Source organism: Pagrus pagrus (genome assembly GCF_965226575.1).
Source record: "Pagrus pagrus genome assembly, chromosome: 1".
In the NCBI taxonomy this organism is placed as follows: Eukaryota; Metazoa; Chordata; class Actinopteri; order Spariformes; family Sparidae; genus Pagrus; species Pagrus pagrus.
Genome location: NC_140185.1, coordinates 21,949,280 through 21,974,686, shown reverse-complemented (window position 1 = coordinate 21,974,686; position 25,407 = coordinate 21,949,280). Strand labels below are relative to the sequence as shown.

Genomic DNA, 25,407 nt, shown 5'->3' with positions numbered 1-25,407 from the left:
AGAGAGATGCAGTATAACAGAGGCATATGATATTCTCATGAGAGTTTTAAAACTGCTAAACTGTTTCCTCACTGTGCAGTTCCATGTATGCGATGGGTAAACAATCGACACTATGTAATTCACACTTTCCAACCCCTCTGTTTTCTTCCACTGCAGACAAACGGCCTAAACAAGAGGAAATAATGTGATGAATGCCTCAACATTAAAAATACTTACTCAAATCTTAAAACAAAATGTCTCTTTAATTTTTAAGTGTCAACAGCAGTACAAAAGATGGAGTGATGGGAGAAGATTTCTGTAACACAATTTCTGTCTCTTTTACAGAAAAGGAGGAAATTCTTGAGGTAAATGAGCTTAAACAGGCAGTTATTCATCCCACTGTTGCATTGTTACAATGGACTGAGACATACAGAAAATGGTGTTACGTTATAATATGCCTGAATTGATCCTGTGGGGATAATTTAATCATATACAGTATACACATTTCTATGGTGCCTAGGTGCAACCAAATGTGTCACTCATTGGTTTTGTTTTTACTTGATATATTGTATTAATACTACCGAAGCCGAGGAGATCGCTCTCCACACACACCACTGTAAAATTATTCACCTTAAGTTTACCTCACGTCAATACTGCACATGGAAACCAAAGACTTGCTGGTGTACACTTTGAAGCCAAGCAAAACAAAACAAACATTTAAAAAAAAAAAAAAATTAGCAACATTTTCATTTTTTTCTTTTTAGCAATAATACCCCTAGCAAATAATTGATCTTTTTGTACTGTATAAAGAAGAATGTGAACACAAATGTGATGGCAACATTTTTTTTTAAGTTGAATTAAAAACTTTACATTGGACTGTACAAGATATTATGATAAACTATTTACATATTCAGACATAAACTTTTTTTTTTTTTTAAAGCAGCAACAGACACTATGTATTTCATTTTCTCTAATAACACCCAAACAATACTTGCCATGGGCCTAGGTACCTGCCAGGAAAAAATAAAAATAAAAAAAAATCTACGCAGAAATTCGTATCAGGCTGCCAGCAATTTCAAAACGATGGCTCCAGTGATAGAAGAGCCACACACAGTGTTGCTTGAGAGACAACTCTAAAAAGCAAAAGTACCAAAGACAACTATAATTGTTGCCCTGAACAACAAATCTTACACTTCTGAACAGCAGCTAGCATGTCAGTCCAGCATGTCAGTGAATTGTGCTGATTAAATTAACACAGAGAACATTCCCACCATTTACATCACAACAGACAGAAAAAAAAAAAAATGAAATTACAGTAAGTAATGTTGAAACAGCATACAAGCCTTTTGTCTTCGGTTGTTAATTCAAACCATTTGCATGTGAATTAAGAGAAAACAACTGTGAGGGCTACATTTGCAGATGGCTGGATAGTCATGAACACTTAAAAAAAAAAAATCAGCAACGTACAAAAAGTTGACGTGGAGAGTATTAATTAAGAACGCACAACGTGTGTGCATTTTGCCACATTAACACAAATAAATATTTGCACGCTCCCACCTTTTTAGAAAAGAAAGTCTAAAAACATCACTTGTGTTTGAAACAGTCATTCATGAAAACAAACAGCTGTGTTTATTATGATGATGTAAATGCAGGCCAAATGCATGCAGATTTTTTTTAGGATGATATCAGCTCCTCAAGAAATTTGACACATACTATGAGTGCTGTAATAAACACAAAACACAAGTGAGGATATACAGCATACCACTTAGATTGTATCATGATTGGAAACAAATTATCGATAAATTCTTTTACATCAAGTGCTTGTTGTTTCAACGAGTACCATATCAGTCGAATGAGTACAGCTTTTGTTTCGATTGGTTGTTTGAATAGTCCAGGGAAGATTATCAATACATAAGCAAGTGAGGTGCTTCTCTCTCTGTCTCAGGTTCAATACTGCTCTCTTCCAATAAGCAGAAAAACTCAGCATCTACATGAGGTACAGTGACTTGTCAGGTTTTAAAAACATGAAACCACGTTGTATAAAAATAAAAACATGAAAAGGAAAATGACATAGAACAGCCAAATACATAACTTATACTTCACTAATGAACAAAAATATATATACTATGTTATATTTACAATAAAATCTAAATGAGATGGTGAATTCACTAAAAACCATTTTGAGCTCCCAATTCATCAAACATGTATGTTTTTTTTTCTCTTCCTCTGATTGTCCGTGTTGTTGTTTTACTGACAATTTTAGAGCCAGCAGTGGCTAATAATAAATACAATATGTCGATACTCTACAGTTTCGAATACAATATACAATGCACTGAAGTCTGAAGTCTGGTGTTTGACGGCTAAACGAGCCTGCTGTTGAATTTTCTGCTCACTTTCTTGTGCTGAGTCTCTCCCCTAGGCAGCCCTGAAGCTTAAACAAAGTGTTCATTCATCACATGTGTCTTTGCATAAATAAACAAAATAAGTAGACAAAAAAAAAAAAAAAAAAGACTCAAATCTGGCAACTGTGAGAGCAAACCCACTTGAGTCCAACTGGGGAATTTTGTTCATTCAGGGTGTTTTTCCTCAAACAGCTTCACATTAATCAGAATTGATAAAAAATACAATTTATATCCAGTGCTTATAACACTTATGAAACATCGTCTCCTCGTGAGTTCTTGTCGTTTTTTGTCCTTTCTCATTTTTTTGTCTTTTTTTTTTTCGCCGTATAAGCACAGTCAAGTTTCAGTTCCGTGAAGAGTCCTTTTTGACTACCAGCCGACCTAAGCAGTGTGGCGTGGTCATGAAAATATTTACAGTCACATACAAATCAATCTAACCACCAACAAACAGGAGCAAACAGCTTAAAAATACCAAAACAGGTCGACTTGGAGGGAAATCCACTTGGGTTGTTCGTAGGAGAGCATCCTTTAAAATGTCTTGTACCTCAAAATGAGAACAATGTCGAAACGATGTGATGGAAAAAAGTAAAATGGGAATTATTAATGAGGTGGTTAAAAAACCTTAAAGACTGAATATAAATGCTTCCAAAAAGTAGAAACAATGCAAGCCAGCGCTGACAATAAGACAATTAGAGTACAGAAGATATGAGTGCTTAAGAGATATAAAGAGCTGTCTGTACCAATTCGAGCGAGGAGAAAAATGCAGTGACCAGCAGTGGGTGGATCTTGACCAGTTAAAACCAGTAACCAGCCATTCAGATCCTTCAAAAAGCTCTGTGCTCTTTTCTGAAATGGACAGGTTCAAGGGCAAGGGAGGGGAATAGCTGGACTCATGCATTAATAATGCTGTATTTCAGATGATACCCAGTCGTCAGTCATTTTAATAATCCCCCACAGCTTGATGTACTTGTTCCATCTGCTCGCCAGTGCCTGGTGATTGGGCCAGGGTGGGAGCCCTGTTGAGGCCTTACTACCAGCACTTTGATGGAGAGCACAATGAGGGACACACACCCCATTTTTATTGTTTCCTCATCCCTCCCTGGTGTTTTCTCCTACTCTGAGCCAGATGGCGCCCCCTGGGTGCTGAGGTTGCCACGGGCAGGGGTCAGAGCAGGGCATGGCAGGGAGGGGAGCCACTTAGACCTTCTGCCCTGCAAAGAGGATCTCAGTCCCAACATCAAGGCCTTGCTTTATCTAGCTGCACTCTCCAGAAGGTCACTGCTTGTCAGCTTTTCAGCTGGAATCAGGATAGAGGCTTTGTGCCCCTTGTTTCTGAGTCATTGCATGTTTTCCTGTTTTAAATGCAAGCGTTAAGTGCATTCCAAAAGCTGATAAAGATTACTAAAAATAACAACATAAGGCTCAAGGGTGACAGAATAAGATTTGTATAAGTGCACTAATGCAAAAATCAGTGTTTTAAGTTACTCCTGTCGTGTGTGTATATGACGAGGTAATTTAAGAAACAAACATATGATTTTAGCGTCTCTCTCAGTTTATAAATATCCTCATAAACTGTCACTCTGCTTAAGACTACGGCAGTAATCAAGTCATTGCATCAGCCCGATGTCCGTGCTCTGCTTTAAGACTTCTTAGTGTCAATTTAAGATTTACAATGTCTAAAAAGAATTAAGATTGAAAAAAAAAAAATAAGTTCTAAGACGTAAGACTTTAAACTTGCCGTCCAAATAGGGGTTAAGGCGTTTAACAGAACGCACTGTAGCTGAACATTGTACAACATCAATTTGAGATTGTAATGCCCCCAAAGCTGCCTTTCGCTGCTGTTCCAATCCCACAGATTGGAGGCCTTTGGCCTTTTAGCATTCTGGCCTGATTACAATCACTCTGATTAAGAACTTGGTGAGTCAGAATGGGTTGCAGAGCTGGAGAAGAGTTGAGGATGCCACAGTGCTCTGTGTGGACTGGGATGAGGAAGTGAAAGGGCTGGCCAGTTTCATTGATGATCACTGCATTGGGCTCCCTGGAGAACAGCTAGCATTGCATGCTACCACCCAAAGATGTCACACACTGTAACCTACTGCAGAGCCTGCTGCCTCCAAGTTCCTGAGTTTCATTTGTTTATTCTGTTAGGCTAAATTAAAAAAAGACTGGATAATGAAGCTGTATTAAGAGATCAAGAGATTGTCCAGGACTCACGAAGCCTCTCCCAAAAGACTTTTTTTTTTAGAAACAACTTGAAATGTTTGGCACTTCTGCACTAAATTGTGCAGTTTGTGTAATAACAATAGCAACATAAACAAATAATAATAATAATAATAATAATAATAATAATAATAATAATATGTAATTTCCCTCTGTAATAAGTTGGAATCACTCCATATGAATTTTGAGATATTTTGTTCTGGTAACAATTGATTCTTGATTAAAAACATTCACAAGCTGTTGGCTGGCACACTATACCTGAGTGAGAATAATATTCCCATCTTGAACAGTTATGCAATATATCAAAATCACCTAATTGAAGAGGAAAAACAAGGTAAATGACTGTAAGAATTATAGGTTCATATCAAATATGCAATTTCAAGTTCCGTCTTTAGTTCTAGGCAATGACCTAATTGTGTAAATGTCCATGATCACAACGAAAAAATAAACAATGACATGAAAAAAATATCTAAATTACCACAACCAAACTGCTTCACACACTTGAAGAAACACTTAAGACCAAATAGCTTTTGATTCAGATGAAGCCACATCTGCATGCTGGCTCCTAAATGATACATCAGTTATTTTATTTATTTTTTTGAATTTTAAAACCTTTGTGGTGTCGTTTTTCTTTTGCTCTTTAGCTCCCTCAGATCAGGTCAGACCAGCCCTCTGGGCATCCTCCTGTATGAGTGTTGTGTCTGCATCGGCCTCTTCGATTAAAGAGGTCTCAGTTGGCGCTGACCGGCTCTTGTGTGTCATTTTCACTACTATAGTCTGATTTGGGCTCGTCCTCAAAATCCTCGTACATGTCCATCTCGTCCTCACCGTTGACCGGCGCGCTGTTGTTCGCCATGGTGCTGGGCTCTAGCTTCATGTTGTAGGTGCTCTGGATGACAGGAATGGATGGCTCCGGACTCGCTGAGGCACTTGAGCACTCGGATGTCATCTGAGGTGAGGGTGTTGTGGTCGCCATGGTGATGGCCCCAGGGTAGACCATACTGGCGCTGGTGGTGATGGGAAGCTGTGGCGGCTGCCTGGATGTTGGAGAAAGAGATAAAACTAAGATTAACCACACTTCTCTCTTTTGACTTACTTTTGATACAAACTTGACCTTCAGAAACAATAAAAGATCAGATGGAAAGGAGGCTGAAAGTGTTGCTGAAGGAGTGAGTACTGTGAAAGGTGTTTAAAGTTTTTCTTTTTTTTCCACAGTACTCAAACTGAGATGGTTGGATTTGGGGCTTCCCACAGCAGCTTTGAGCCAGCAGCTCTGTGAAAATGATTTGGGAAAAGAGAGGTACTCCTGACAGCTCCCGTCTTGAGCTGTTCAGAAACACTACCCAGTTTATTGGTGACATAAAACCAATACGTGGTTAGTGCTGCTCTTGTCTGCTGTAGCGCTGGATGATTGATACTCCAGCCGCTGAAGCTTATGACTGACATGGGAACACCTGGAGAAGGGTTCTCCTGCTAACCACACACAGTAAATTAAAGCGTTAAGCTTCAGACTGCCGCCCTCCAGGCTTCTGTAAGTCTATACCTACAGCTTATATCCTGTAATAATGTCTGCACTTCAGGCTCCATTTGCGCACTGCTATTGTCTAAAATTTTAAAATTACAGCTATTGAAAAACACTCTATTTTAATGTGCATGTCAGGCTCTTGTCTTAAAACCAATACAGTAGAGGTTAACTCAACGCTCGCTTTGGGAAATGGTGCTTACATTTTATTGAGAACAAGCTCTGAGGAGGCTAAACGCTACAGTCCAGTTGGTATGATTGTCTGTGTGTTATGGTGCACACAGAATCTGGCGAGGATGCATCTGGATGCTACGCACCACTTGGAGCTGCGGCTTTTGGGTGATGTAACTGCTAGATGGGCGTTGCTTGGCTTTGGCTTATCCATTTTTAACATAGCGGCCAGGTAACAAACTTTCTCACTTTAAAGCTAAACAGTACACCGAAATATGATTCATATTTGATCAGCACAGCCTAGATTGACGTTTTGATCTTATTTTTGTGAGCTAGCTGCTGCTGGATGTCCTCATTTTCATAAACTAGAGGTTGAGTCTTAATTATAGCAGCTACTGTATAGTCAACTTGCTCTTGCCTATCCTTAATGTAGCATATGACCAGATCGCCTGCTCTCCAATGAGCATCAATCAACCAGTGAGATCCAATGAACAGGATCCGTCGACTTGATTGACTTTCTAGCCCGAATCTAGTGTGTCTGCACCATTAGAAAGTTTGTAGTATTTGTGACTGCGTACCTACCCCACAGTGAAGAACTGCCTCATCTCTTGTCGCCGTGAGCGCATCATCTGCTTGTACTCTCCAATGCGGAGTTTTTTTCCGTCGATAATGCAGGTCCTCTTGGGCCGAGGCTTGTATTTGTAGTTTGGGTACTTCTCTAGGTGGAGCTTACTCAGACGGGCTTGTTCCTCGTAGTATGGCTGCTTGTCCTGGTTCGACATAGACTTCCACCGAGAACCTACACAACACAGGAGATTCAGATTTCAGTATCACAAACAGGAACAAAGCTGTTTATACTGATAGTGAACATGAGTAATTGAGTTAGCAGGGGCTTTCCACTCAACTTTCCGTTACAAGAGTTCGGATGGGAATTGATAAGATATTACCGATACCAAAATTGGTCGATATTATCATTCCTGAATGATTCCTGATCAATTTTCTGTGTGGGTCTGAACAGTGTTTAGGTATAGTAGTAAAAAAAGCTTGAATATACTTGAGGTGTGCAAAAGCTCCACTGTTTAATGGCTGTGTAATTTGGAACCGGTTCTTAACTGGAACTGGTTCTGGAATCCCTTCCCTAGTGACACTGCATACAATGTCAAATACAGAGAATCGGCATATTGCTGCTGTTTCCACCTTTATTCGAATTTATCTTTTCACAGACATTACGCCTAGCACTGTTGTCATCTTTCTCTGTGAAATGAAGCCACGCTTTCGACTGTTTCCTATTCTCGGCCACAACTCCTCTTTGTTGAAAGTGTGCAGCAGTGTAGAAAAATTTGTTTGACGTCATTCTTTTGCAATGCACAACTGTCAGAAAAACATGCCAGCATCAATAAAAGGAATTGATAAGCTCCAAAAAATATCATATGATACAGATACACAATTTGGAGCTGGTTCTCACCTGGAACCAGTTCTTGATTACCATACCTATGCAGGAACCAGTAAGTCATGTAAAATTCACGGTCAAATTACTTTCTTTAAAATTGATTTTCCAGAAAAAAATCATGTTCTATCACCTTTTCCGCACCGACCCATTGATAGCCCTGAATATGGACATTATCTGAGACGAGAAACATGCTTCGATGTCTAACAGCAAAGAACAACAAGCTAGTGTTGTAAATACTGCAGCTCTGTGAAGTGTCCTACTAGGCACTGGATGACAGCACTTTTAACAGCTCTGATGTATGGACTCCAATGCTGAGGGGACAAGACCCATTTAGCCTCTGTCATTTTTCATGACAAACACTTATGGTAGGGATGGGCCGTAAATCCATCTGTATGCTGAGGTGACCCGATACACAGTGGCCTATGAGATAACACACCCTCCCTCCTTTAGATATAAGCAATTTTTTTCAGATCAACTATACTTATTTAAGAGCAATAAAGCCATATCTAAATGTACTGTTAATTTTGTTTGCCAACGACTTAAGTGCAGATACAAGTGATAGCAATGTATTTGACAGAGTACTTACAGTGGCTTTACAAAAGTAGTTAAATTGTCTCGGGAGATGATACCTTTAAATATTTCATACAGTGACTTACATTTGATTTAAAAGGTCTTACCCAAAATCTTGCTTATGTTGGAGTTGTGCATGTCAGGGAAGGCCTGGAGGATCTTGCGCCGCTCGTCCTTGGCCCACACCATGAATGCGTTCATTGGCCTTTTAATGTGGGGCTCGTTGTTGTTCCTTCCTCGGGCTTCCCTGAAGACTCGTGCCTCGGTAGATCCAGCGCCTCCTGTTGGCCAACAATAATAGGGTTGGGGTTTATCTGTAGAGCCATTTATTTCCTTGGACCCTGCAATGGCCAGAGCAGGAACAAGAAGAGAGAGCGAGGCAAGACATTGATTAAATGACGAGCCGTGTTCAAACTCTCCTTCATTTACTGTCATCGCTGCTATCATCATCATGAACATTGTTTCAGATGAGTGCAGGGCCACAGACTCTCCTGGGGAGGTAGACTTTCCATTGAGTGGAAAACCTGACTTGACAGGCTTTTATTTTATGTGCTATAAAAGCGAATACAATGTCAGTTTAATGCTCGACAATGTATTCTCAGGTCTTTCCAAAACCAGAAGAGGAAGAGGACCTTGGACTTTGGTAGCAGTTAAATATTTTGTCTGCAAGTTTTCACACGTCTTTACTCAGCCACATACATTTCAATTTGACATTCATAGTGTTTGTAAAAAGTGCAAGAATGCCAACATAAATAACAAATATGGGACTTGAGGCAGTCTCTAAAATTCATTCCTCTGCATTACGCTTTCTCTCTTTTTTTCTTCCTTCTTTCTCGAGCGTACACACACACACACACACACACACACACACACACACACACACACGCACATGCACACACACAAACAAACCAGGCACACATTTGCGATGAGAGACTGTGCCGATTCTGCAAAGTGCCGTTTCTCAATCAGGGCATTCACAATCAGCATAAGAGAGTTTCTCTCAGTATTAAACTGTACATCAGACTGATAATGATTTCTGTTTGCATGCGCATTTGCTTCCTTTTATATGTAAGATGTGAAAGAATTAAATAAAAGCAGTATGAATATTTAAACAAACAAAAACATGTTGATAAACAAGGCTTGAAAAATAAGACAAAAAAAGCCTTCCATATGCTACGATACATCTTTAATGATCTCAAATCTGGAAAAGAAAGCTTGGGATGACTCATGCATATTTCATCATCCACATGTGAAGCCTTCTCATTAGACCATTCCACTAGCAGCCTTGGCACACGTTACCTGGGGTTTGATTTCTATTATTATTTCAGTTGATAAACAAAATCAAACTCTTAATGAGTAACGGAGGGCTGTGCAGAGACATTAATTCCAAATCCGCAGAAAAACCCTCGCTCTGCTCTAATCACCGAAGATGCTGCTGCACCATTCTCAGCCTCAAGAGTTTGAGTGTCTTCACTTCTGAAAAGCGTGTCTTCTTTTCAAAAGTATTATGGGAGACAAGAAGTGAAAAGGCAATCTACGTAGATGCTGTACTGAAGGAGCACACAGCCACCTCCAGTATAATAGAGATGGAGGTGCGGAGGAAGTTGGTTTTGGTTTATGCTCAGAGAGAATGTTTTTGGTCCACCAGGAAACCTGTTTCTCCCAGTACAAAGGCCCCGCAAATCGATTTTCACCAGCTCCTGTTTAACAGTCAAACAGCCACATTTATGATCCACACAGGCTCGCCTTCATCTGGGAGGCCAGTGAAAAATTGTGTTTTCAGATTGTGACTGCCCAGAGGATTCAGCTCCTATTGTCATATCATTCAGTTAAGAGTCACAGTCATATTGTTTAGGGCATCTCCTGGACGCATCTGAAAATCTAGGTTATGTCTTCTGCAAAAATATGCAAATAACAAAATAAAAAAAGGAAATAAAGTACATATGAAATAATTATAACATAAATATACTTTTAGACTTTCTCTCATTCTTGATATCTCAAAAATAAAAATCAATATAGTACCTTCATTTATGACTATTCATAAAAGTTAGTCCTAGATTGTCATAATCTTGTCATTCACTGTCAAATATTACATTTTTTATTTTATTTTTTTTTTTCAGGAAAAGCTCAATCTAAAAAACCTTTGCCTAATCTTTCACTTTGATAATATGGCCTACACAGCCTACTAATACATTATCATAAATATACAGTACGTTCTTAGACACAGGTAACAAAACACTAAACCAAAATATTTAAGAGATATATGTCAGTTTTTCAAATCCTCCAAGCATCATCTCTTGTTCTGTGTGTTTGCCTCTGCCTCCTAGAAATGCTTGAGGCCCAAAAGCCATCATGAATTCAGAAATAATACACTACCTTTGCTGCCACCGAACCCCACAGTACGTTAATTTCATTTAGCATGCACTCACTGTACAGGATGAATTGATTTCACTTTGTTTGGTTTTGACAACCATGTTTATTGTGCAATGAAATGTGGTGTGGCGGAGGGCTGACAGTATCCATCAACGCGGGGCAATCTGCTGACTGCCGGGGCCAGATGAAGGTATTCATTAGCTCAGGAGCGCAGCGCTCACTCAGACACGACAGCCAGTGTCTGCGCCCCGGGATCGCTTGCTGTAATTTACGATGCCTCCCGTGCCATTACTCTATCACTGACACTGATTCAGCAATTTATATACTGGTGTGCATGCATATGGGCAGAGGTGAGCTTCTTACGGGGAGGGGGACAAAACAACCGCCTGCCATCAGCTAGTGCCACATCCATAGTTAGCCAGGAAACCAACCACGTGACTTGGTTCATTGGAGGGAAGCCAGATGAGGCATGGTTTTTTGCTCTCATGATGGCACATAGAAAAGTGCCTGTCTGCTCTGCCGTTGAAATGAACAAGTGTTACATCATCTTCACCCATATTGAGGCAGGTGCTGTCGCCCTGGCTTTGTAAAGAACAACGTGATAAAGGTATCAAGCTAAATCTGACCCCTTGTTCAGCCCCTGTAATATATATGACTTAATCAGAGGCATCCTGCGCATTAGCAGCCAGTCTAAGCAAATCCCTCGAAACTGCAACACGCAATTTACTGCAACATTGTTTCTGTCTTTTTATTAAAAATCACGACACTGCTCTGACATTTTGCAAATGAGCATTAGCCATTTTTTTTCCAGGAGGTGCAGGACATTTAGGAATCAGTTAGTTAGGTGTGTGATTGTGTAAATAAACACAGATGTTTAGCAGTGACAGGGGCAGGCCCCCTGGGTGGTAACCAGGGAGGGAGCGAAACAGAGGGAGTGCTGCTTAATAGAATTTATTGTGATTCATGAGGCCCGCAGCTCAAGTGTGACAGAGCGATATGAGAATCCCCTTTTAATTTGTCTCTCCTGGAAACACTGCAGATGAGCAGCATGAATTACAGTGAGAGAGAATGATTGTGTGTGTGTGTGTGTGTGTGTGTATATATGGGGAGGCCGGGAGGAGGTGGGAATAAAAAATGGAGAAGGGAGAGCGAAAAAAGGACGAAGCAGGAAAAAGGGGAGAGAAATGTAGAATGTAATGAGGCCCAAAAGCCGATCACACCTGTGAGCTGCAGGCTCAGACTCGACCATGTACCAAGCCAGAGGGTAGCACTGCCCCGGCCGTCCCCTCTCCCTCCCCCCCTTCTCTCCTCCTTACTCATCTTTGTTCTGCGGGCAGACACATAATGTCACCCAGGAATCCGCTCAAGAGGATGAGCCTCAGTGAGCAGGCAACAATCACGCAAACCTGCCAAGCCCTCCCTGTTGGGATCAAATCTAACACCTCTGACTGAAGGCATTTACCGCTGACAATAGAGCCTCTCCCTCAGAGCAGGATCAGGCTAGATTAATGTGTATGGACAGACAGGACACAGCGCTCAGTGGCCCTGTTTGAGCCTGAGCCTCATAGCGCGCTAATTAAAGCATTACAAATTACAAGTGATATAAGCCATATTATAACATGTCAATCTTTTTTTTTTCTTTTTCTGCGGTTAGGCTGTTTTGAGTGTTGTCGAGCACTTGTGAGTGTGTGTGTTAGTGCGAGTGTGAGCACGTGTGAACTTGGGAACAAACAGCCAACCTGTTTCAACATGCAGGCTATGGCTTTTACTTTTGTTTTCTCGCTCCCCTCTCAATGCATTTAGCCCAAAAGTGCAGTCTGATCTTTCACAACACGCCAGCCTTGCACACACGAAAGGAGACACAGAAGCAGACACGAATTTCTCCCACACGGGGTGAACTTGAATTTACCAAACTTTTTCTCTTGACCGTGTTGACCTATTCAGCTATTGTTGTTGTGACTTGATAAATCATTTTGTCTGAGCCTCCTCATCTGAGCTTTCTTCTCGGAAAACTCCTCGGCAATAAAAGCCGGAGCTCGATTCCCACGGCCTCACAGCGGAAGGAAAAACAACAACAAAAACCTCTTCAAACAATCAACTCGTATAAGACTTCATAACAGCTCCGAGCTACCGATGTAAAGAAACCCATCACCAATGATCTGTAACAACAATGCAACACTACTGTTCTTCTCATCCTATTCCACGAGGACTCTGTTAGAGACATGCTGCTCGGCTAAAGCCTCGTCTTTTCTCACTCTGCGGTTGATATCATCACACTGGGCGTTTTAGATTAATTCTGTTTCCTGCCTCCACACATCTCTCAACAACCCCTTTGTTCTCTGCGGACCCTCAGTGATGGGGGGGGGGCGGTTTAGACAAACACACAACCTCAGCTACACAGCAACTCCATACTGCCACATGTGAATGAACAAAGGGGCTGGCTCAGCTGTGGCCCTTTGTGGTATTTGGTAATGTTTTCATCGGAGCTTAAAAAGAGCTAATGAATTTGGGTTTGTGAGTGTGGCTCGTGGCTTTGTAAAATGAAGGAAATCCTATCTATTTCCATTCCTTGGCCACATTTTTCCTTCTAAGTCGTTAGGACTTTGGTTGCTGCATGCTTCGTAAATATTAGCTCAAGCAACCTAAAGCTTTCTGCGAGTTGCCGTGATGACAGAAGTACCGCTGTACACTGGGTCTGCTCAATGCGGCTGCTCTGTCTTGGAGGGAAAGCTGCTACACACCAAAGGGCTTTCACACCCTATGTAACGGCTGGGAGCTACACCCAGTAATTTTCCTTTTCAGGAAACAACCAAAGCATAGGCAGTGTGTGTTACATTTATGACTTACGTTACGAATGTCTGTATACTGTTAGCATTGATTTGGCAGATTTGCTGTTCAAAACACATCCAGATGTCTGGTTTAAGTTCAGTTGAAAAATGATGTGTTGGTGACATATAACTGTTGTTTAGGAAGAATTAAAATTCCTGTATTTTAATGTAAAGCAGATCCTTCATATGCTGAAATGTGGTCAACTGTAATATTATAAGCTTCACATAAAACCAAACTTCAATCAAATTCAGTCCGCTTTTATGACTTTTCCATGGGAATCAGCAAATATTAAAGAGGTTATTGAAGAGAGCACATATAAGCTACACCTAGACAGATACTGTATGTTTCTATATATCAAGGTATGCAAGAGAGCCGAGCCTCAGTTGGTTCAGGGAATAGAAAATCCTCACAACAAGGATTTCAAAAGTAAACATGTCCTCATAAGAGTAAACACTTTGTGGTTTACTGCTTCACATCACTCAAGCGTATGTGTTTTCCTCTCGGTGAAGCTGAAAGAGACAGACAGATATATTTGTAGTGAAGGAGAAGAAATGGTAACTGTGTGTTTTGAGTTATGTGTACTGCCCCGGCTCCCAGCCGTTTCCCCCTGGGAAGAGGACCTCTCCTCTCCTCTAACCTCTGCTTGCTCATAATCCACAGCCCACTGGGAACACTGATGTGAGGCGTCTGGCGCAAGCCTTTCCCTCGGCCCTGCGCAGGACTTAAAAGGACACAACTGCCCTGGTGTGCGCTCTGTTTTGGTCCTGACTCCACAGTAGCCACAGAGGGAAGGTTCCCACTGGGAGAATGAGCACTGGAAGCACATCTGTCCGAAGAGTCAGACGGGTGGGGATGGGATCTGCTGCTGTGGCTATCATGGGAAACATGTCAATGACTCCACTAAATACACCTCTGATTCAAATCCTCAGGATTGGGTGTGATGTGAAAGTAGACGTCATTAAAAAGAATTTTGCTTTGGAGTTGGTAAACAAAAATGTTTATGGGAAGTAAGAAAACATATTTAAAAGTCTGTGTGAACCAATTATGCCGGCGCATTTCTTACTAAAACTGATGGGAAATGTGTCTAAGATGCTATTTAAAGATGTTGATGGGTTACATTGTCCTGAGAAATATCTATCCTTCTGCCTTGAGACTTTTTGAGGCATCAAAGATGAGTCAGAACCATTTTCCCCTTTGCTCTGGCTCTGAAGTGCCATGGAAACTGCCACAAATATTTATGTTGGACAAACATTAGCGCACCGAGGTGCTCCTTGCTCCTGTGTAGGAGCCAGCGCCACAAAGGGAGATGACGCTTTGTCACACTGGTGCAACCCGAATTTACACCCCTGTGCCCAGGACCTCAAACAAGCACAACAGCAACAGGAGCCGAGCTTGGAAAAGAGCCAGCTTTGTCCTCAGGCACCCTTGTCCTCCGCTCACCTACCTGTGAAAACCTCGGAGCCACGGCTCATTTCAAACGGCATTCACCCCAACCCCCACATCTCCTTACACACACGCACATGTTTCTGCACACACCCTTACAAACCAGTCTACAGTCTAACACTGAGACACATGCAGTAGCAGGCTTTGTCAGCCATCAAAACTCTGGTATAGAGTAAGTCTGGAGAGTACAGCTAATATACTGAACATTATTCACATAGAATTAGCAGGCACATTAACAGGCGTTTAGTGAATTTGTGTGCAATATAAGGAAACAAAATAAACTGATCAATTACAATCATGTTTAAGACAAAAAGTGAAACCCAAATATGGCCTTACCATCTAGGTCCTCAGGCCTGGTGAGGTCAATAACTCTGTGGCCAATCTTTCCGTCCTCACCCAGCTTGCCGAGGTGGTGCCCGAGGCTCTCAAAGTGCGCCCTCTCCTACAGGGGAAATATAAACAGTCAGGAACACGAACAAGCACATATACACGTTTTTACAGTGATAGAATTGTAAAAATAACCCCATCAGGAATCTAAAATTTTGAAAAGAAAAAAAGTGTCTTTGATAAATGGGGGTTCTTTTGAAGAGCTGCTCTTTTGACATGAGCTAGATGTAGCTTTTTCCTCTCTCATCTCTCTATTCAGCCGCTGTTATAATGGATGACAGGAGGCAGAGAGACAGTGAGGGCCAGGGGTGCTGTAAATAGATTTACAGAAGGATACTTTGTGATCCTGAGCACACAATGGGGCCGTGGCCCTCTTTGCAGTGCTCAGATTTTCCTCTGTAATCTTCTCCTTACATCCTCTCTTGCAGTCTACAGCGCCCAGAGCTCAGCGCCCATCATTTATTCAGAGTTCATGCTTTGGAGAACACACCGTGTTTTCCCGTTTGTCATGTCGCTTTGTGCTCAGATTAAACTTGGCATCATGTTGTACTTGACGCACAATGAAACCCTGTCATTCAGCGCTCCGTGACAATATTAAATGTCATGTCCGTGTGCATTTACAGAATAAAATAACAGCTTTCGGGGGGCCTCTGAATAGTTGCTGCACATTACACTTAATGTATTATGCAAGGGGAGAGTGCCGACTGCTGCTGGCTCCATTGTTGAATGACCTACTTCCTCAGTGAATACACAGGGCATTAGCAAAGGGCTGTCTTCCTCTCTAAAGACTCAACTAGGAGATGGACACTTTGACTCTGCATGATACAAATAATCTCTCCCCCCCCCAGGTTTCGCCTGGATGACACTAAAAGCAGGCATGTTGCCACCATTCAGAAAAAAAGCATTTGTTTTACTCCCAGGGTGAGCATTCAATATCTGCCAAAGATGTACTGTCTGTGCTGACCTCTGCCTCTTTCTTTTCCAAACATGCCTATCACACGCAGTCTGAACAGACACTCAGGTAGAGTCCCCACACAATACTAACAGCTCCCCTGCCACACACACCGACACCGGCAAACACATGAATCTTTTAGCCCCCTCTTTGTAACGCATTGTACCGTTTTGTTGTTTCTTCACTTTTCCCCCTCAGGGAAGTTTTGCTTTCCACTAAAAGAAATAAGCAGGCCTGACTATTGTAAGTGAATATATTATTGTTTACAGCTGAATTTTACCTGACATATGCAATCATGTGGGCAACCATCAGTAATTACAGAACATTAAAACATTAACTTAAGAAATGTGTCTACATTTTTTTCCCTTTGTATAACCTTATTTTACTTGAAAGGTTTAAAAAAGATGACAAGATGAAGAATGAAGATAGTTCAAGTCCATTTGAGGCCTTTCACAGCATTTTGATTTTCCTCATGCTTTTATTTATTCAAGAACTATTCCTCAAAAGAAAGGACTGCGAGAGAGACAGAAAGAGCACTGCAATTTCCCATCATACTTGAAGGAGCAGTCATTATTTATGGCCAGCTGAGTGATTCTGATATACAATTAACCACTACCTGCTTATGGCCTGTGATTAGAGCCTGTCCATCTGACGGCCCTTTGCTTACTTAAGTGTTTTGTAATTATGACATATGTGGTGGTCCCTGCTGGGCAAGAGGACGCTTTGTAAAGAGAAGATGGAGTGTGGGGCCTTCCTTCGTGTCACATTCCGCGTTAAGCAACACATGCACGAGCAAGCAGGCACGCACGCGCGCACAGAGCCGTATTCATCACCCAGCCACATTATTGCTCTTAATGAAAGAAGCTAGCAGCCCGATGACAAAGTGACTGATGTGCGATTAGCTGGATGGGCAACGGTGCAGCTTCAGATGCTACTTGGACAAGTCCACTAGGAAGACACAGCGTTCACGGGTACTGTACGTCTGTAATAAAGTAGTCATCTCGTCCCTCTTCTGCGCTTCGCCGGTCCCTCCTGATCAATCAAGTCCTTTTATAAACTCATGATCATTAAGCATCATGTTGGGCTAAGAAGGAGGGAGAACAGGGCCCATCCATCAATGAATTTCATTAATAACTAGCTTGGTGTTGAACTTCTTTCTCCATCGCACAAAGTCATATGATTAGTGAACATCAGCACATTAGACAGCTGGGACGAACACTGAATGAAGCTCTTGTTGTAGGAAGTAGCTTCACTTCATTTGACATAAAAAGGGCTTCTTGTGTTCATGTAGACAACATGCACGAGCCAGCATTTTACATACTTGATATAAAGAGGTAGTTACATTAAGTACCCTTCCCTTGCTTGTGTTAGCTGTGCTAATTAATATCAGACTATCTGAGCAATATGGTACCACAAATTTTCATAAAATTTTATATACTGAGCTTAATATACTTATTGGTTATAAGTTTGGTGATTTATATCTGCGAATTAGAATTACAGTTGAAATTAGGGCCATAAATTATCAGCACAGCATCGGGGGTTTTGTTTTAAGGCTTGAAAATATTCAGTGAACTAATGCTTCTTTACTGCCCACGCATCAAGTGCTGTGATAAATTAATGGCACTTTTATTATTTTATAGTGTCATTAAATTTTTACTGATCACTCTGACACAGAGAAGTAGCAAAGGACGTGCAGTATCTTGGGAAGCCGGCCATCCTGCCAGGAAAAGAGAGGGAGTGTACGGCTGATATAAAAAAAAGGTGTTTGTAATATAACAAGGGAGCGATCAAAGACGCAAAGAATACAGAAACTCATGCAGCTGTGAGGAGGTAAAGATAAAGAGGCAGGAAACAAAAGATGTAACAGTACACATTATTCCCCTCCCGCTCTGACCACGACCGCTGGCAAGCAACCGGCCCCTCCCTCAAATGACTTCAACATGCAGCTCTCCATCACCACAACTAAAATTATAGCGATGCACTCTGAGCTGTAGTGGAAAACTGCCACCCACAATAATCTCATCTGCCCTGCCCGTGCAGTCTTTTGTCTTTAAAGTTTGGTAACGGATGTGTTTTGTTCAGCGGCACATGGCTTTCCCTGTGAAGTCACGAGCCAGTCCAGTGAAGTCGTGAGTCACTGAGGAAGAGAGAGGAGTAGAAAGAGGGAGAGATAGTGGAGTCTGTGCAACTTCTTGGGCGAGGGAACCCAAAAGAGCCCTTGTCAATGCTGTAAAGAGAGCTTTAATCTGGCCGGCCACAGAACATGTGCCGGAGGCCTGCTGCTCTGCCCACAGGGTGTATTCTGGGTAGAGGCGGGTGGCGTACGGCCCTGTGCATTGTGCCTTCTCCTGCCCTATATTTAGGCAACACATTGCCAATCCTAACACTCCTTCACTCTCCCCTTTGTAAATAGCTCCAGGCTATAGCCAAAGCCATATGGCCTGAGATTGTTAAAATAAAGATGAAAGAAAAGTAAAGAGGAGAGTCAGGTAGACTGTGCTGCAGATCAACGTGCTGTTTTTTGGAGTTGTCTCAGTTTGTTGGGGCAAGTTTAGACGGGAAAAAAAAAACTGTCTTAAGCTAAATGATTTGAAAGTTTTCATTAAATATAATAAGAAATTGATGTACTACTTATCACATCACATTAGATCTATGGTTTTTGACTGTACAAAAATGTAGTTAAAATATCAACATAACTTGAAGAAATAACAGTTGACGTCTATGTTTTTGGTTGCAAAAGAGTTATCTACTGAGGTTAGCAAGCTAACCAGCTAGCATCGGCCTGTCCTGGTCCAAAGCTCCTATGCTAGCAGTGTAAACACCATCACTCTCCTGGTTCTCAGAGCTTGACCATACTGCGATTTTGATAATATATTGATTTAATTGTGCGGCCCTATCAAATACATTAGTTTGTTATCATTGGTATCAATTAACCAAATGTAGCTTTTCTTTTTTTTGTTTGATTTTTATAACAAATGACTCCATGTTTAAAAGGAATAAGGTAAACCAGATGATAAAATCACAGATTAAGTTGGCATGGTTGCTTGCCAAAACATTTTGACATCAGTACGACTATTTGAAGAGAAAATTGCTTCGTTTCTTTCAGGCAGCTGGCAGGCATGACACGTTATTATTTCCAAAAATTACCAGTTGCCAACTTAAAGTCACATAATAGTCTGGTTAGTTATTGGCCATATATTTATGTACTGTATGACATGTTTAGCCCCATCTGTGAAATCTGACATCAGTAACTGCTCTACCTTCCAAGATCTCTCAACTATCAGTAGAATCTCAACCACGTTTCCTTCATGGTGGAAAGTATATGATTGCAATTATCATTGGAAACTTTAACAGCTGCGGGACCCCAAACAGCCACTTATGTTTGATAATGTGCTGAACTGGCTCTGGTTATATCACACACCTGGTATGTGGCAAGTTGAAGGCAGTAGCTCTATGACCACAATACAGCGCTTTGTGTATCAAGTGTCAGTCATCATCTGTGGCCCTCGAAGTCTTCTCTCCGAGGGTCCCAGACTAAACCCCCTCAACAATCTGCCCCAGCCTGATGGAGACAAAGCCTGCACTTTAACATGGCTACAGCGCCTCACAGCTCAGCGCCTCATCTGTTTTGTATTTTTATTGTAACCAGTTGCAGTGTTATTTATAGAGTCTGCAGCTTTCCAGTAGTTTTTGCTAGTTTTGAACCATTTAAATGTTAAGTACATCCAGCCATGCGGTGAACCCACAGCTCCTTTCATGCAGACTGTTGCTCTCTTTTTACCCGGAGCTCTCCCTTTTTGCTAAGGCTAATGCAGGCAGCAGCAGAATCAACAGTAGCAGCCACAAAAGGCTGGCATCTGTTCTATAGTAGTCGTCCTCAACATCACACAGAGCAGAGATGGCCAGCTATTCCAGTCCCATTTGTACTGCCAGGGCATCACCTCATTTGTTTGAAACAGAGGGAGGAAAGGCCTTTAATTAAATTAAGGAGCTTAAACTATGTTTAAAAAAAAAGTGAGGTAACCCTTCTCTGGGCTTTGTGCCAATTTAATGTTTATTGTTTGCTTTTAATAAAAGGATATGCTATCATTATTCAAGATAGGTTATTTTTTGTTGGAGGGAAAAAAGTCAAACCCACAAAATCTGACCCTTTAGTGCCAAATTTAAAATGTGCATTTAGTCTTAAGAATTGGATTTCTTTTACATGTTGGTGTCTACTTTGGGACATTTGGAGAACATTTTTAATGCATTCTACAAATAGTGCAATTTTGCGTCATAACACTCAGATGTGCTAGAGTGTATAATACATAACCATGTCAGCGCTGGCACACACTTCTGACACAGCGTTCAGTTATTCTGTTATGTTCTTCTCCACTCCACTGCTGAGATCATTTGTGTTGACATCATGTACTTTTACGGGTTTCCAGTCCTCAATGATCCAGAACTGTTCACTGGGTCCTCCAGGGACTGTTAAGTTGGGCTGAAATCTAGTGCCTTATCAAACCCTCCAGGATGCAAACTGCAGGATATTAGTGCAGCATTACACAAAAAAAACTCTTTCACATATGGACAAAACCTCAAGACTTGTTGGACACGGGAACAATTGTGTGTCTACTGCAACAATACCAGAGACTATAAATGGTCCTTGGTGGCCTATTCTTTTCCTTGTCCTTTGTTGCGTGTGCCTTGTGGTGAGTGCGGTATCACAGGTCTTTGCTAGCGGGGCCAGCAGCATTTCTGCAGCGGGCCAGAAATTCACCATGTAAAATGACAACTGTAGAAAATAATGGAGCCACCACCGCCAAATGACCCTAGCAAGATGCAGTGTTGATGTCTTTCTGGGGAAGAGGCGAGACAGAGCAAAAGACCTGACCTGGGAAAGGAGCCCGTAGACACACACCCACTCACACACATATTATCCAGAGTCATACATTATTTTTATTCTTCTGGCAAACATGAACAATTGGACAAAGCATTAATGTAAGCAATCTTCACAATAGCACTTGCTGGCTACAGCCAGTGTCTGGGAGCTGAGCATAATCTAATTTGGATGGGCAAACCCTTGTATGCCAAGGATTTACATTGCAGCCAAAACGCCTTGGTTTGCAATTTCCAAGACAGCAGTCGAAAAGGAGCAGAAAATTGCTTCCAGGGCTGCAGACCAGACAAGATTATATTCAAAGTCTTTGTGAGGGCTTTGCCTGAATAGAGCCCTGGCATCACACACACACGTGCATGCACATGTATGCACACACAAAAAAAAAAAATCACACAGACACACACACACATACACACACAGAGGGGACCGGTATAACCACTATAACCAATAGGTTAGGAGTCTGGATTTTGTGGAGCACCAGTGTAAGCTCCATTTGAATATTTACAGGATGAGCTTTGGGACACGGGAAATGGACAATTGTAGTCATCAATACTGAAGAGAGGAGGTGTTGCGGGGCAGAAAAGGGCAGTTCAATAGGTTAATACACTGGCCTTTCACCTTTTGATTCCAGTTAGGGACATGTCAGCAGAGGAATATATTTTATCTCACACAACCTCCCAAGCATCAATCAGAACTCAAGTAAGAGATATTGATGCATCAGTGTAGAAATCTGTCATACCTGACTATACAGAGTTGAGTATCAGTGGCACAGGGCCAATAACCTGCAGTTCTACAGATGACTCATCAGTCAGCGGCCCAAAATGTGGAAAGACCAGATCTCGTACTTTTTTCTTAAGAAATATTAAGTGAGAAGACTTTTTTCGTCACAAAGGCAACAGTTTGCTGAGGCCAAAAATGTAATTAGCACTCTGACAATTTGACAGCAGCTTCTGAGTAGGAGGAATTAAGGTGCTCATTTACAGTCAATTTACAGCATACAGACCAGTAAAGCTACAACGATTATTCAAATAATCAATTAGTTGCCAGCTATTAAATTAATTGTCAGCTATTTTGGTCATCAATTAATCAGTTTGAGTAATTTTTAAAGAATAAAAGAAAACATTCTCTGATTCCAGCATCTTAAATGTAAATATTTTCTAGTTTCTTTACTTTTTTATGATAGCAGGCTAAATATCTTTGGCTTGTGGACATAACAAATTGCTTGAGGACGCCATCTTGAGCTTTGGAAAACATTGATCGTCATTTTTCACTCTTTTCCTGCGTTTTATAGACCAAATAACTATTCTTTTTGTTGGCTGGTTACACTTACAGTAAAACTTGTATTAGTTACATTAGTTGTTACAACAGTTACATTTTGCCATCTATTTTGTTAATTTACACATATATATTTTTTTTTGTGTTCTGAGCAATTCATATTAATACATTACATTGTTTAGGTTTCCCCGAAAAAGTATATGTTAATATGATTATTTAAAAAATGATAAAATACTACATCTCTGATCTACTGGCCGTATGTTCCAGTGGGCCATAAATGTTGATGACAAGAAGACCGAATCTCTGCTTGCACCATCTGAATGGAAACATTCAGACACAGATACTTGATATTTATTCACCCATGACCCTGAAAAACAGCCCGTCCAGATATAGCTGCAGTGCATAATAGAAGGAAACAATTCAAATGGTTACAAATGGATTCAGATGTACTGTATTTGACTGTAGGCACATTCTAGGTAAAAGCTTCCACTGCACGAGGAGGAGATAGTAAATAATGGAACAAAGTAATTGCCCTCTGCAGACAATAATACCTTTAGATAAATATTTCAAAAAGGTAAATTGCAGAGGGGTTGTAAAAGGTTTTATTGTACTGATGGGATATAGTAAAAACAGACAAATAAAAAGACAAGTAAGAAAATCTGCTCCTGTAAAGCATGAATATTTTACATGTCCTCAGGTTAAAGGCTTGTTTACAGTACAGAGAGTGTGGTCTACACCATGTTCTCCTAGGTCAGTGGCCAGGGAGGGAGGGAGAGAGAGAGAACAAGAGATAGAGAGTCATAGTGATAAAGGTTGGGAAGGAATGCATTGTACTGTTCAGACACACTTTGTATGAAAAGATGAATTGATCCATCTGTAAGCAGCACTTAGACCCACTCCTCTGCCCGGTCATTACAGTGGGATAAATCAATATTTAATATCCCCCTCTAACAGCCACACTGGATGATCTTAACCTCTCCTTAATCCCATTTATGTTACCTTTCCAGAATCTTCTTCATGTAAGCTCTCACTATGATAAACTTCCAAACAAGAGACTGGGCGGGGGGGCGGGGGAGCTATTAAAGACCACACCGTATTTATGTCAGGTGAGGCGCTTTGGTGAAATATTAATATTCTGAAACTGACCAAAGTGAAAGCTTTTATCTGGGGCGTTCAAACCTTTCTAGTTCGTTGGCTTGTATCAGCAAAAGGCTCTCTCTCCTTCCCTCTCATTTTCACCGCTGAATTACAGCCCACTGTTCTTTATTGCCGCCGAAGGATGAAGATGATGGGGCGATTCTTTTAGCTGACTTGATAAAGCGTGCCTCTCATTTCACACCATCCTAATAGGGCCAGTGTCACGGAAACTAAGAGGTGACGATATCTCACTGTGATTTGCACGAGGCAGAGAGTCGAGCGTGAGCTCGGTTAAGGTGTCATTCAACGAGGCAATAAATGATGTTGTAATGAAAACAGAAGCGTATTACCTGAGGTGATGCTTTCAATTATTGATATTAGTGGGTCTTAGTAGGAAACACACACAAAAGGCATGCGCTTATTAATTAAAAGACTTCAAATGCAATCTTTGATTCGTTTTTGTGTTGTCAACATGATCCTGTTATTGTATTTAGGGCTGGGGTGAAATGGCCTTAAAATAATATTTTATATTTTTAGGCTATACCGCGATACACGATTTGACGTATATCTTGATATTTTTAAAAAACGCTGCAAAAATGCTCAGACTGGGCAACAGAATCAAATATTGGAATATTTTTGACTATGATATTATCGGGGTAAAGTGGGTATAGGCAAGTGTTAGAACAAGTAGAACAGTCTGATAGGTTCAGAAAATGACATCACTTTACTGTAATGCAGCCTTTAAAACCAGGAAAAGACAACACTTATGCTGTATCACGATATACGAAATCTAACAAGATATATAGTCTCGTACTACGTTAACGTTATAATATCGATAAATTGCTCAACCCTAATTGTATCCACTCTTTAAACAGTTTTTCATTTTATGGCCTTCATATCAAGTCACATGCACTTACCCTGTACACACTCACATTCTCTTGTTCTCTCTCTTTCTTTCTGTTTCTCTTTGCTTTCTTAAAACCACACTCTCTCCTCAGATGGCAATCACAGACAAAAGGTAGATTACAGGTGAGGAGTGACTGACTATTTCAAGCAGAACATCCCAACACAAAAGAAAGGCATTCTCCTCCTCTGACATGATTGCTTTCAAATAGTTTTGTCCAAAAATTTGGAGGAAACAAAACTAAACCCGACAAAGACTAAGCAGGGAGCAAGAGAAAGGCGTTAAGCTCTAGCTGCTAAGGACAATGTAGCTGTAGGTGTGTGCTAACTCTTGAAAATGGCTCCTTACAGGCATTGTTCAGTTACAGCTTTCATGTCATGGCACATTCGGCTGCTCGGTTGACCACAGGCTCACCTTAGTTGGGAGGTAGGGAGGCAGCTGGATCAGCTCTTGTGACTAAGACTGAAAAAGGGTGTTTGCATACCATGTAGTGACTAAACAAAGAAACCCAAAAACGGCAAGAAAAACTTAGAATTCTGCAAGATCAAGTGCCTGTTTTCATGGTAATTTTTTTTCCTCACAAAAATAACATTATGGATTGATTGATTGATTGATTAATTGTTGTAAAGATGTTTTTGTGCGGGGGCTAAGTGAAGGGGAGGTTCTGTCTCCGTCCTCTCTGAGGGCAGCACGGATTTATTTGCTTCACTTCAGTAAGAGCATAGTTGATTGCCACCTGCATAGACAGTGATCTCTTCCAAACACCAAATTAGAGGGAAATCAAAATAGATATTCATTGACTTTTTTACATATACATTGACCTAGTTGAGGCTGTTGGTTGAAAGTGTCAGGTGCTGAAATATTAATGAGCATCGCTCCCAGTTCCTGCCTGCTCCTCACAGCCAACTGGCAAC

General features: G+C 41.1%; 1 protein-coding gene across 9 annotated transcripts in view; it reads right to left on the bottom strand.

The window, feature by feature from the left end:
* Positions 1 to 223: 223 nt before the first annotated feature.
* The window catches only part of sox6 (SRY-box transcription factor 6), a 138,015-nt gene continuing 112,831 nt past the window's right edge, over positions 224 to 25,407 (bottom strand). For all 9 annotated transcript variants that reach the window (XM_084359626.1, XM_084359623.1, XM_084359628.1 and 6 more), the window contains 4 exons: positions 15,296 to 15,401; positions 8,422 to 8,595; positions 6,877 to 7,093; positions 224 to 5,638 (listed from right to left, as the gene is read on the bottom strand). In XM_084359626.1, coding sequence (XP_084215752.1) covers positions 5,332 to 5,638; positions 6,877 to 7,093; positions 8,422 to 8,595; positions 15,296 to 15,401 — 804 coding nt within the window. In that variant the 3' untranslated portion in view covers positions 224 to 5,331. The remainder of the gene's footprint in view (positions 5,639 to 6,876; positions 7,094 to 8,421; positions 8,596 to 15,295; positions 15,402 to 25,407) is intronic.